The sequence below is a fragment of the Camarhynchus parvulus genome, chromosome 9 (assembly GCF_901933205.1).
Source record: "Camarhynchus parvulus chromosome 9, STF_HiC, whole genome shotgun sequence".
Lineage (NCBI taxonomy): Eukaryota > Metazoa > Chordata > Aves > Passeriformes > Thraupidae > Camarhynchus > Camarhynchus parvulus.
Window position 1 is genome coordinate 24,795,647 of NC_044579.1, and position 13,952 is coordinate 24,809,598.

The 13,952-nt window shown below is 46.4% G+C and overlaps 1 protein-coding gene across 1 annotated transcript; it reads left to right on the plus strand.

Annotated features, from left to right (window-relative positions):
• Positions 1 to 462: 462 nt before the first annotated feature.
• LOC115907092 (G-protein coupled receptor 55-like) lies at positions 463 to 2,216 on the plus strand. Its single transcript, XM_030954748.1, has 2 exons — positions 463 to 522; positions 1,177 to 2,216. The coding sequence occupies exon 2, from the start codon at positions 1,190 to 1,192 to the stop codon at positions 2,105 to 2,107; it is 918 nt and encodes a 305-aa protein (XP_030810608.1). The 5' UTR covers positions 463 to 522; positions 1,177 to 1,189; the 3' UTR covers positions 2,108 to 2,216.
• Positions 2,217 to 13,952: the final 11,736 nt, after the last annotated feature.

Here is a 13,952-nt window from a genome sequence, read left to right on the forward strand (position 1 = left end):
CTTAATCTCTCAAACCACAGCAAGGGAGAGTTTACCTGTGAAATACTCAGGGGGGTGACTTGATCTGCAGGACAGAAACTTTGACTGCTCAGTTGACAAACAGTTGACAAATCCAAAATGGAACAGCATCAAAACCAGCAGCTCATGTACGAAAAACACTGGTTTGAAGTAAAAACTAGAGAACAGCAGGAGAAATTAATTTCTGGGTGCTGACAGAAAGATCTCTGGCATACTTTATTTACAGGTTCCATTTGCTGTCATGGAACTGGCTGGAGGAAAGGATCTGGTATTCCTGGCCATTTGCATTTTTAAGTGATTACAGCACTGCAGAAACCAATGAGCACCTTCCTGGTCCTTATCAGGAGAGTCTGAGGGCAGGATCAAGCCAGAACCCTTCCTCTAAAGAAGGCAATTACTTTGTGACCCCAGCGCAGCTCACCGAGTGCCTGCCTGACTCCTTCAGTCCCCTCTTGCAGAGGCGAATCCAGCTGCATGTTTCCTGGAACCCCTGTCTCTGCTCTGGTAAGTCTGGCTGATTTAGACAAAATCTCATCCTTCTACCAAAGACTTAACCTCTGCCAGAAATGGCCTGTTGGAAGCTTCCTGCCTGCAGCTTTCAAACAGCTTTTAGGAGGGCCAGAGGTACTCACAGTCCCTCTTTGCCCAGGGGTGGTGGGAGAGGGTGCAGGATGGCAGTGACTGTATGGGATCTTCCCAGTAATAAATGTGGGGGACTCTTCTGTTCTTGGCTCCCCGAGATCTCCTATGGTAGCTTGATGCAGGAAACAGGATCCGCAGAATTGTTCCCCCCTCGTGATCCAAGAAACCCTAAAATCAGGGTCTGCTCCCTTGGTTCTGCAAAGAGATTGAATCTCTCCAAGGAGATGGTGCAGTCATACTCTGCCCAGCCACAATTTCCGGACAGCACAGTCTGGGGTTACAGCTAACAGTGCAAGGGAGAGTGGACACCAGAAAGCCCCATCCCCCTTGAGGTACAACCTTGCCCCAAAATCACTGGCACTGAGCAGCTCCATGCTACCAGGAGATGCAATTCAGCACACAGCAGGGGAACAAAGTATTTCCAAGGCTGTGGACACATAGAGACCTCATTAGCCTTTGTTCTATGTCTTCTACGTGATCTTCATCCTTCCTTGTGGTGATTTTCTTCTCTTCCAGCATACCTGGAGATATGAATGACACCCATGGCAAGGGCAATATCAGCGCTGCTGTGGAACTGTTCCAGCTCATCGTGTACACCCCCACTTTTATCCTGGGATTGCTGTTCAACATAATGGCTCTGTCATTCCTGTTTTTTAAGGTTAAAAAGCTGTCAGAATCTACAGTCTACATGATAGCCCTTATATTCCTGGATACTTTGCTGTTGTTTACCCTTCCTTTCAAAATCATTTCCTACCACCTTCAGGACAACTGGAACTTGGGGTCTGTGTTTTGCTCCACCTTGGAGAGTCTGTACTTTGTGAACATGTACGGCAGCATCCTCATCTCCCTGTGCATCTGCGTGGATCGCTACATCGCTATCTGCTACCCCTTCGTGGCCCTCACCCTCAGGTCCATCAAGAAAGCTGCCATGGTCTGTGCTCTCATCTGCCTGGGCACCTCTGTGGGGACACTCTCTACTTTCCAACTGCATGGAAAGGGCCACAACATCTCGTCCTGCTTCCACAACTTCTCCAAGAGCACGTGGGAGAACGCAGGCCTGCTCAGCACGCTGGAGATCGTCTTCTTCGGCAGCATGGCAGCCATGACTTTCTGCACTGCCCAAACTGTCCGGTGCCTGAGGAGGCACAGAAAGCCGGACAACCCCCAGACACACAGCACCAGAGCAGAGAGGATCGTGGTGACAAACCTGGCCGCCTTTCTGGTGTGTTTCACACCTTACCACGTGGCATACTTGATGTACTTTTTGGTGAAGAACAACGTCATCCACATCAGTTTTCAACAAGTGCTACGAGACACTGTTCAGGTCACCCTTTGCTGGGCAAACCTGAACTGCTGTCTCGATGGGGTGTGTTATTACTTCGTTTTAAAGGAGTCCTTGGAAGACCCATTGCAAAACAGTGAAAAAAGAGCCATGCAAAAGCCTTGATTTATGTACTGAATGTTCATTACTCAGGATGATGTGTGGAGAGGCTTTTGTGGAAAGTACAGAGTTCTGAACCTCTTGCCTAAGCAGTTTGCTTTAAATATTCACAGCTGAAAATATTTCCTAAAATCCAGAACTAAGTCAATTTCCAAGAGACTCTTCCTAACTTTTTTATTTCTTTCCATAATGTTTCCTGTTATTATTTATGTGTAAAAATATATTTAATTATTCATATGAACAGTGATGCATAACTCTTTGGAGGTGATTCTTCTTCACTTTGAAAAGAAAAAAATGTTCACTTATATGTGCTAGTGTATTTCAGCTTCCCTGTCCACACTGTACCTGCAAACCTTCCTCAAAACTTTAGTCACTACAGATTTGCTCTGTTAAGAAAGAAAGCCTTGATGTTCATGGTAAAAAGCTTCAGACTAAATTCTGTTGCCTCCCCTATCCTGCTCACCTACGCTTGTCCTCACATGTGCCTGTTGAGTTTAGACTTGCACATGCTATTTAAAAAAGAAAGTAATGATTGTAACTCTAAATGCAAAGGCAGCTTTAGGTTCACATGGGTATAGCAAGATCTCCATATCATTCCTCCACTGCTGGACTTCAAGGTGCAGCTCTTGTTTTAGTGACAGCTGTTGTGAGAGCTCATCACACATCTAACTAATGCTGCCACTGCCTCCAATCCCCACACAGCACACATTATTGACTCCCCCAGTTCCAGGCTTCCTCATCAGCTCCTCTCCTACTTGCAGGCTTTTCACATCTGTTCCTTCCTGCTTGGTTACAAACATAGTTTCACGAACAGAGCCAAACCAAACAAGAGCATGAAATAAAATCCCCATGTCCAATGCAGTGGCGAACACATGAACCTGAAAGAACCACCCCCACCTTATGGGGGGATAAGATAAGAGCAGCCCTGATCCCTAAAGCAGTAACCAGAAGCACACAGAACCCGGGGGGAAAGCAACCTTTTGGACCTCAGAGCAAGCTAAGCACTCCCATTCCCCAAGCAAACAAGGCAATAAAAAATAATCAAGCAGCAAGAGCCTAACATGCCAGTCAGTTACTTCTTATCAGCGCTCACAGGCACAGATAAACCCAAAGACAAGGAGCATGCAGCCTGCAGAGAGGCACCCCACTGCTCTGGGCCACCCCCACTGCTGCCTGCAGCCCTGTCCCAGCCATCAGCTGCCACCTTCCTGAGGGATGAGGCTGATTTGGCAATCAAAGCCAAGGAGTTCTCATATTCATGCTGAGCTGGCTCCTTGCAGTACCTCTCTGAGGGAGGGACACTAATCCCAGCCTTTGAACTGTCTCTTTTCCACAATTTTTGACAAGGCTAATGCACAAAGTGTGTATTGATTTCTCCCCTGAGTTGGAGATTTACATGTGGGGGCTCCAGTCTGTCAAAGGGAATGTTTTTTAAGTGAATCTATGTATGAGATTGTACCAAAGAAGCCCAGTTCCAGTTGGGAACGCTGACCCAACACAGACCTAAGCATGTGCTGATGTTGACAGAGTCCTTTTGGTGCTCAGGTGATGAATTGTGCTTCTGAGAAGACATGGACTGTATATTTACCTTATGTCCTGGTTATGAAAAAATGCCTGAAAAGAAAATTCACCAGGATATTCCAGCAAAAATTCCCTCCCCATAGCAATGGCCATTTCCATTGATTCCCTCAATACCTTCAGAATATTTGACTGAATATCCCTACCAGCAGACAAGGAATCCTCATCACATCCATGCTCATAACTTACCTTTGAACTAACTACCCTTCAGCAGACACAAAGATTTTACCATTGGGACTTCATGCTCCTTTTGGAAAAAGAGTTAACAAATCATAGAAGAAAATAGTGCTGAGGCAAAAGAGTTATTTTCCATCTCAAAGCAGTGGGCCATGCCAAGAGGGCCTCCAGCTTAACTGACAGTGCCTGAACAGAGGGAACAGGGATTGCGTCAGCACCTGGGGAGGCAGAAAATGCCAAAGTGGATGAGAAAACTGATCTCAATTGCTCTTCTGTAGCCTGAGGCAGCTCCATTAGTTTCACTGACATGACTCTGGGCTTACACTGCAATAACTGGGACTAGAAGCTCACCTGTAGTTTTATGCTTCCTCTGTTGCTCAGCTTCTTTCTGAGTATGCCTGTTCTTTGGTTTTTTACCCTGCTGTCCTTGGTCCCACAGATCATAAAGTAACTTGTACTGTAATTTAATTTCGAGTGCTGGTAGACAGCAGGGAGATGAACATTAAATTTAGGAATTTTTAGCTTCTAGGCTACCTTCCTCAGCAATAACATACTGCTTAGAAAGGGCTGGGATGTTGACCAGATTAAGCATTGTTAACACTGAACAAAGGAAAGTTAAAAATTCTTGAGGCATTTCTTCTTCACCTGAGCATCTCCTCTGTGTTTCTCCAGTGAATCTGGCCACTGAATTTTCTAGAAACAAACAGGCTGAGGTGTGGAAAAGCAAGTAGCTGTCCATGACAGGGCACAGCCTGTGCCTCTGCCTGCTATGAGAGCACCATGATCAGGGCACAGCAATGACTCATTCTACATTCCTGGGAGAAATTAGAATTTTGTAAAGGCAACACTTTCTACTAAGAAGTCCCCTGCTGGATCTTTCTGTTTCTGGGCCTCTGAATATTGACTCTCCAGGTCAAATGTGGTGTTGTCTGATCCTTTCTTTGCTCAGATGGGTGACTGCAGCAACTTGCTCATTGGCAGGCATTTGTATCTAAACCATGACACGCAGTATCACCAAGAGAATATTAAAAGATGTAGAGTGCTAAGAAATAAAAGGAGAAAAAAAAATCTGAAAACCTGAAATTCATATAAAAAAAAGAATTTTATTTGGAAACCATTTGCCCCTAAGGACCAGGGACTCATTCCTAACACATACAATTCTTACCTTAAAATCATCAGTTTATTCTAAAAAAAGGCACTGGGGGTTACAGAGCTGCTACAGAACATGTTTTCTACTTGCACTTGGCTTTGCAATTGGATAGTGAAAGGCAAAAGATTTGAATCAGCACTGAAAGCACAGCAGGTCATGGGAGCTGATGAAGCTGCACTGCTTGGGAACTTGGCCCTTTGGGCCAAGCAAGGCATTTCAATTGAGAGGCCTTTCAAAAACGGTCCCTGAGGCTGCCAGATTTCTTGCCAAGTGTTGCAGAAGTTCAAGCCTGTATCCTGTTCACATAAGCAATTTTCCCACTCACTTCTTTGAGTGACACCGCACCAGCAAATGCTCTATTCCCTGCAGCTTCACTCACCTGGCAAAGCAGTGAGGCTTAGACTTAGATTAACTCTGCACATCTGTCCTTTGCTTTCCAAATTTCTTGTCTTCTAGTACAACTATTATCTTATGTGTTAGGCTCAGGAAGTATCTGTTTGGCTTGGGAAAGAATAAAAGATTTAAGAGAAAACATCACCAATTATATTTACAAATAATCACGGAAATCCCAAACAAAACATTCATCTCCCAAATAGAAAGAATCAACACAGGTACCAGGCATGCAGAAAATTCTGTTTTTCAGAGTTGTCACTATTTTGGAAATAAAAAATGAAAAAGTAAAAAAAAAAATTCACTTTCTATATTTTTTGAAACATGTTCACATACAATGAATGGAGAAAAGTATTTACCATGAACAATATCACTCACATCTGTGATCAGTGGTAATGAGAAAAAACTTCAGAAAATTAATTCCCAACAGAAATAAAAAGGGGTTTATAGAGATTTTCTTATGCCTCACTTCTCTCAAAATGTTTTAGCATTTTTACTGCTGCTTGCTCTTTCTTCTCTTTGCAGAAGGACAGCAACATGATCTAAAGATGAATTTGTAGTGCTAGGCAGAAGCCCTCTGAGAAGTGAAATAGTTAATTTTGCTGTGAAAGTGAAATGCTGCAGATAGGCAGAGGCAGAAATCACACCCCAGCTCCCTTCACAGCTATTTCCCCACAGAGCAAAGCTGTTTGCATGCTCTTTCCATCTGCTGCATTTACTGGTGGAAGCCTCACAAAGAAGTTAAATGTCCTAAGTGGGACCACAAAGCAGTGGAGAATTCCCACGGGTGATCTTGGAGTGCCAGGGACACACAGATGTGGCTCCAGTTTTGGGGTGGGACACTGATCCCACACATGAGGAGCAGTTTGCTCCTCCATCTGCAGCTGGCCAGTGCAAAGCCACAATTCAATCAGGGGCTCCAGCTTGCCTTATTCATCCCTGTCCTCATCCTTCCTTCCCTTTCACAAGGCTCTGCCTTCAGCTTTTGGAGGCACTGAACCCTTTAGCAGAGCTGAGACTTCTCCCTCCATCGGGTTTCTTGCTACTGAGAAAGGTCTACCATAGCAACAAACTAATGAATCAGTGTCTTTAGCTGCTGGGAAATGCAAAGGACGCCTACAACCTCCTTCATTTTGTTTATTCTTATTATTCTGATTTTATGCACTGTCACTTTGTAAGAATGGCATTTATCACATTTTCTAATGTTGCTGTGGGACAGCGTTAAAATGAAAAACCTATGAGGAATCAAAGATGTGTCCCTGGAAGAAGAGCTGAATCAGTGCCATGTGCAGACATCAAACGATGTAAAACCTCCCATCTGCTGTATGCTACAGATTCCTATTAATCCTTCTCTCTATTCCAAGACAAAAAGAGCATTACACTGGGACTATGTTTCAGAGCAAGCATCAGCAGTTTAGAGCTATAAACACTGGTGGGCAATTGTTAATCCAAAACGAAGCATTACAAACCCAGGAAAGCCAGTTTAGATTACACTTTGGAGTACACCACAAGAATCCCAACCATTCCTGGCTAAGTATTAACTTTGTGACTCCAAGTAAAGCCACCTCCCAGAGCCCAGCATTTAACCTGGGCCTACTTGGCCTGCCATCACTATTGAGAGTGAAGGACACTGTCTGACACAGCTTTTATCAGTTTAAAGAAGAGCTTAGGAAAGAAAACACAAGAAGTTGCAGACAGCAGAATGACTGACTTCATGCATACTGATAGGAAGTGGTGTGGTTTCAAAAAGTTGCAGCTGGAGGGGGCAGAAACGAAGGACTGTGATTTTTGCCAGACCCAGCTCGGCATAGCAGTAAAAGCCCTGCATGTGGGTTTGTTTCCCTCATGCAGAGCAAAATAACTTGGTATTCATAATAAACATGTTATTTAGACCTCTTTGTTTGAGCAGTGACTGAGGTGTGAAATGCTCTGTTTTGCTCTGAGCTCAGCTCTGGCTGCTGCTCCTGCCTGTGACTGCACAAAGAGCTTGGGGTGGGACCCTGTCGTGTCACGAGGGGTGTTTGTTCCCTTTTGAGCTGCCCTGTGGTATCCCACCCAGCCCCCAGTGTGGAATCCAGCAGGGATGGGCTATTCCTGGTCCATCTCACTTCTGCCCATCTCTCACGGCAAAAAACACACAGAAGGAGCCAGATGACCCCGAACAAACCCACAGCCTGACACACATTGCCTTATGATTCCTCAGAAAAACCACATGTAGGCTATCAGGAAAGGGAGGAGCTAAAGCAATGCCATGGCCATATTTGTATTTGCAACCCACTCCATGAGTAAGAAAAAGCCCAACACACTCAGCAGCAACAGTGAGATGTTTAGTGCCCCTCTCCTTTGGAACACAAAATACTGAGGCTGGAATAATATGTTACCTTGGTTTGGAGCAACAGGGCACAAGCCAAGCAGTATCAGTGACTCTTGTCCCAGCTTTCATTTCTGCACATAATCACACCATTCAGATATTTTTTATGCTCTACACTATTGTGGGTTATTGCTCTCTCAAATTAGCCTGTGTCATTTGCCTTGGGGTGCCCACATACAGCTGTCACAAAATGCAAAACGTCTTTAGAAGATGTCCCAAATCTCTCTCCCACTTTTTGCCAATCAAAAATCCAATCCTGTGGGTAAATACACCCATTCTAACTCCCAGGCTATTAGATTGTTTAACTTGAACACCACAGCAGCCAGACTCCCATACTGAAAATTATTTTGTTTGCATTAGATGAAGCATTTGTTTTTCTAGAACTCTACTGCATGTGCCCAAGGATTTTATTCCTACCATTCTCCCTAGTCCCATTGCAGGTTTACAATCCAGCTCCCACCTCACATCCATAAAACACAGATGCAAAGAGAACCACATAGGTAACAATCTCTCTTATCAAAGTTTTGGCAAAATTGCTCAGGATACAAAATACTATTTTCTTGGTTGTATACAGAATGTCAAAACAGCAAAGTTTGAATGTCTTTCTGTCAGGGAGCCAAGGAGAAGGAAGGAGTTTTCTTTCCAGCTCAAGGACAGCTGGAAGTCTGGTGATGTTTTGAGGGCTAATGAAGACAGCACAAAGAACCAGGCAAGTTTCTCCACTCAAAGAAGATGAGCAGCAGCACAAGCCAATTGCAAGTGACAAGCCAGCCATGGAGCTGCATTGCAGGTGGCCCACTGGAACAAAGGGACAGCAGATCAGGGTCTGCAGCTCCAGGATTCTCAGCCCCCAGGGAAAGAGTGGGGTTTCAAACACAGCTGGAAACAACACATGAAAATTTCATTTCTTCAACAGCTACATTTGGCCCTTGAAGGACTCTGGGGAAATTCCTGTCAGAAGGGTATAACTTCCACTGACAGAATTTACACTTGTGGTATTACTGCACCCCACTCTTCATTACAACCACGTTTGCTCAGCCTGTGCTGCATACTTAATCCACCTGAAGTGAGAAACCCTTTCTAGCACAGCCAGAGGCTGTGGAAGTGAGCCCAGTGTCCCAGAGGATTAGAGTCTACAGGATCTGAGTTAATTGCACTCTCTGGGCAGACTCAGGCTCCAATGGTCAGTGTCCAAATGAGGAATAAGGGATGGATCAGCTCCTCAGAAACAAAAGGTCCCATTTTCATGCAAATAGCATTCACTAGGAAGAACAGTGAAGGACAAGTAAAGAAAAGTCAGACAAAGCAACAGAATCCTTATGGTCTGAAGATTTTTAGGAGGTATCAGCTGCTCCTTAAACTATTAAAAAGATTTCAGAGGGGTTTTGTATTTCCTTTTGCATCCCTGGGCAGGAGTTCATAGATGCAACCAAAAGCAAGTGTCCAATTTGCTGTAATTTTGTTTTTGTCACCTAGATCCTATTCACACCCTCAGATGGGAACACATTTCAACATCTGTTACCCAACTTCTGAAGGAGGAAGAAAGAATAAAAAAAAAAAAAGAGGAAAGAAAAATGCCATAAAAAGCAGAAGGGTGGCAATGCCAACAGCTCTCCTTGGCAGGCTCTGGCTGTGAAAGGGGCTCCTTTGGAAGATCTTGGCAGCAGCACCCTGGGCCCAAGGTGAGTGAGTGCCAGGAAAGGGGGCAGTGAGAGATAAGGGAGGGCTGAGGGAGCCCCCAGGCACAGAGAGCTGGCAACAGTGGGACAGCAAGGGCTGACACCTGCAGCACTGCTGTGTCCCTGGGGAAAACTCCAGTCCTCAACTGTCACCGAGGGAAAGTGCCAGGAAAATATATATATAGTGATGGTTCTTAAATCACAATAAATGATCTATTGCTTTGCAAAATTTTCCATGCTAAGTCTTGGTGACAGAAGACATCTTTTTGTTTGTTTGTTTGCATTTTGGTTTGGTTTGTGGTTGTTTTCTTGCTCCACTGACACCGGAGCACACCAAGAGCACATCACATCCAACACATGAAGGGCTCACTGCTGCCCAGCATTTGACTCCAACCATGCCAGTCACTTTTAGCACATTTTTTGAAATGACAAAGCAATTACAAGGCCACCCTTCATGGTGCCACACATCCCTGAGCGCAATCTGCAGCCTCAGCCTTTTCTCCTGCTCCTGTCACCATGGTCTGACAACCACCCTAAAGGTGCACCTTCCCCTTAAGGGAGGGTCATCACAAACAGCTGTTTGTTTGGTTTGAAAAACAAACCAAAACATTTTAAAAACAAAACCAAACCAACCAAACAAAACAAACCACCCTCAAATACTTTCCTAAATGCACCACCACATGCAGGACTCTGCCTCCACAAGGTGTCCCAGGGTCCTGTTTTGCAATGACCCAGGAGCCCAGGGGACCTGAGGGCACTCCCAGCTGCTGGCAGACTGGGCCTCAATGCAGCAGCACCAGAGTCTATTTTAAACATGGACAGCAAAGGATATTTAACTTCTTTCTCCTCAAAGCCATTGGCCAAATTCAGGAACAGTTTTGGTCAGAAAAGCAGTGTTACTTTTAAACACCCCCTGTGCCCAGGGAGGATTTTGCACAGAAACACTCGCAGCTCTGGAGACAAAGTGCAGCCTCTGGTGCCTCATCTCTGTGAGGGAAAACCCCAGGTTTGGACATTAAAATATTAATTTGAGCTTTTGACATTTTCTGTGTGTTTGGGTGAGTGCCAGGACACGGCCACAAGTGAGGCCAAGGCCCCGTGTGAGGGAGGGAGGACATGCAGGTCACCCTCGGCCACCACCCAGCACCTCCATGGCCCAGCTGGGGCGAGTGGCAGCAGCAGGGCCACAAAACCCACCATGAGGGGGTTCCTTGAGGAGATAACAACATGGTAATTCCAGCAGGGCCACAAAACCCGCCATGAGGGGGTCCCTTGAGGACATAACAGCATGGTAATTCCAGCAGGGCCACAAAACCCGCCATGAGGGGGTCCCTTGAGGACATAACAGCATGGTAATTCCAGCAGGGCCACAAAACCCACCATGAGGGGGTCCCTTGAGGAGACAACACCATGGTAATTCCAGGAGCAGCCTCTCTGGCAGAGGCTGGGCAGGCCTGGGCCCTGCTGGCTAAGGGGGCCTGGAGCCACCATGGCGGCAGTCACCATGGCCTCAGGAGCAGGCAGCATGATTCCTTAAGATTTAGCCTTTATATTTTTCAAATCCTGTGCTGCATTAGTGCATAACTCTAAACATCATATAAAGTGTTAACTACTGTCTTCACATTTTGGTCAGACAAAACAATCCCTCTGGGCCTGGAACCCAAGGACACCCTACAGCCTCAGGCCCTGAAATGTATAAACAGAAGTGAATCGGGGGAGCAAATGGGGGTAAATGACTTCATTAGCTGAAGATGTAATTGGAGGATAAACCCCTGATATGTAAATGGACCAAACTTATAAATGTCTGAAAAACTGGTGCCCATTGTCTATCTTGGGTGTCGCCTCTGGAGGCTTTTGCACTGCCCAGGGTATCTATTGAAGGCCTTCAATAAATACCCACTTTATTCACTGAATCTTGTCTACCCTCTGTTCTAGGTAGCCACCCCAAGGCATCAAGCAGACACTGAACCCTCTCCTCACCTGGAAACCACTTTTTTGGCCATGCAGGGGGATGTAAGCAGTGCCAGGATACTCCATCACACCTGTGTGGGGCTAGGATTACCCAGCCCACAGCTGAATGGGCTGAGACACACAAATATTAGAAGGCCTCAGTCAGTTTTACAGCTCCTGCACACAGCCCTGCACAGTGCTGCCCTTCCAGCAGAGTGTAAGAGCAGTGGCTGTTAATGAAAAATCTAGAGAAAGAGGCAAACTGAAGATGTAAAGCCCCACCAGCTCCCTGTATGGATGAGCACAACACGCTACTCTGGCAGAGGCGGCGCTTCAGGAACAGCTACAGCAGATGAACTCAAATTGTCAAGGAGATTAATATCAAATATTTACCTTTTAGGGCAATTAAGCAACTTCATCAAAAGTACTGAATGGAAGCAAAGTGCATTTCCTTTGCAAACCTTTTTAGAGAATTGTCATGCTTTCCTCTTCCCACTTAACATTTCAGCCAGCCATTTGATATTTGGTAGCTGCTGTTACAAAGGCAACTTGGTTTGAGTTTGCTTATTGCTGGCTCATGCACTTCGCGGGCTAACACTAAAATACTGGGTCAGGGAGAAAGAGTGAGCATTTCTATCCATGACATCTTAATTTAAACTTTTTTTAAAGCTGCTTTAAAGCACAGAAAGAAATGGTCTGAAAGGATTAATGCAAACCTGCTTCATTTGAGGGGCTCAAGCTTGAGGGGCTCAAGCTACGTTGCAACTGTCTGTACTTCTGCAGCATTCATTTCTCTTGGAGAGGGGGATGAGTGTCAGTTCTAAGCATCTCCTTTCCAAATACAGAAAAATGCTTCTCAAAGCACTTTGATCAGGCAATTCTTTTTCCCAGCCTGCTGCTGCCAAGAGAGGAGCCCCTTCTTGCAATGCTGGGGATCTGGATGTCTTCAACTGAATGGGGAACTGAGACCAAAATAGGGCAGCCGACAGAATATGCTTAAATGGCCCTCATTTCCTTCCCAAGTCCTGGGCTAAAGCCGAGCCAAGACTGACAGCTGTGACCCTTCAAACAGGCAGCTGTCCCCAAAACACAACTAAAAGCTTGATAAGGACCTACTTAGGGCAGTGACTGTGGCTGGCAGGCCAGGGAGGTAGCACAGAGACAGCCAAGGCCTGGCGCTTGGGATGGAGTTCCGTGCTCATTCCCAACAATCACCATCCCACATGACAAAGGCAAATGTGCTCCAGAATGGATCCCATTCCCCTGGCCATCCAAGCAGCTCCCATTCCCCTGGTCATCCAAACAGCCTGGCCATCCAAGCAGCTCCCATTCCCCTGGCCATCCAAACAGCCTGGCCATCCAAGCAGCTCCCATTCCCCTGGCCATCCAAGCAGCTCCCATTCCCCTGGCCATCCAAACAGCCTGGCCATCCAAGCAGCTCCCATTCCCCTGGCCATCCAAGCAGCTCCCTGCGTGGGGCTAACCTCATTTCCCCTGACCCACACCCTGACCTGAGGCACAGTTTCACAACCACCCTGCCCACAAAGGGAAACACAGCACGTTTAAACAGTTCCTGCCAGCAGTGGGGTGGGAAATCACCTGTTTGCTGTTCCCAGCCACATTCACGGCCTGCCGTGCATTGTCTGCCACATTTCACACCGCGGGGCTGCACGTGGTGTCATGGGATCTTTCCAGCGTTGCTCAACAACTGGGTGTGATGTTGGTTTTTCAGGAGAATGTTGTGTTAGCCTCTTGTGCCTCAGTGAGCAGCCTCAGAGGTGTGTGCCCCATGGCAAGTGTGTGCAGACTGTGCCACAGCCAAAGGGCCATCTGGGATATGTATAAGCCTCCTTATATGCAGGGACTCCTCAGGAGCACTGGAGAAGGCCAGGGATGAGGAGTGCTTTCAGAAATTTGGGGTCAGCATCCAGCCCACACACTCAGCCCCCCTCCTGCCCCCTGTCCCCACAGCTGGTCTTAAATTAAACATGGGCAGGAGACCTTCCTCCTTATTAATGCCTTTATTCAAAATGACCAGTTTGGGTGGGGAGAACCGACGGGTCCGCGCTCACGCCGCCGCTGCTCCCAGGAGTGACTCGGAGGAAGAGTGTAGCTGTGTCCACTGGTCTGTGGGCAGAGCTGGGGGCTCCATCCTCACAAGATCATCAGGAGATTCCCTTGATTTTTGGTTCAACATTCGAGATCCTCTGTCTAGCCAACATCTTTAGGTTAGGGTGAGGGGTAAAAAGGGTCTTGGTGGCTACTAGATTCTGTTCCTAGTGTCTAGACATTGCTTTGATTCATCAATTTTGTGTTGGCTCGTTGTTTTAGGGGTTTTTGGCTAGGTTTGGTGAGGGGTCTCTCCCGTTCCATGCTGGATCCGATGTCATTTGCATGCTGACTCGATGTCCCTTCCCCTTTACCGTCTGGGTGCCATCCTCCAGGAAGCAGCAGGGTGTCACTGACAAAAGGGGGAATTCTTAACCATCAACGACAGGTGATTACAAACAGTTAGAGCTCCACCCTGGCAGCAACCGGCCCAACCTGTTAACTCTG

Bases quoted from the DNA above. Each gene is read 5' to 3' on its own strand.
- LOC115907092 (XM_030954748.1), top strand. From the start codon at position 1,190: ATGAATGACACCCATGGCAAGGGCAATATCAGCGCTGCTGTGGAACTG.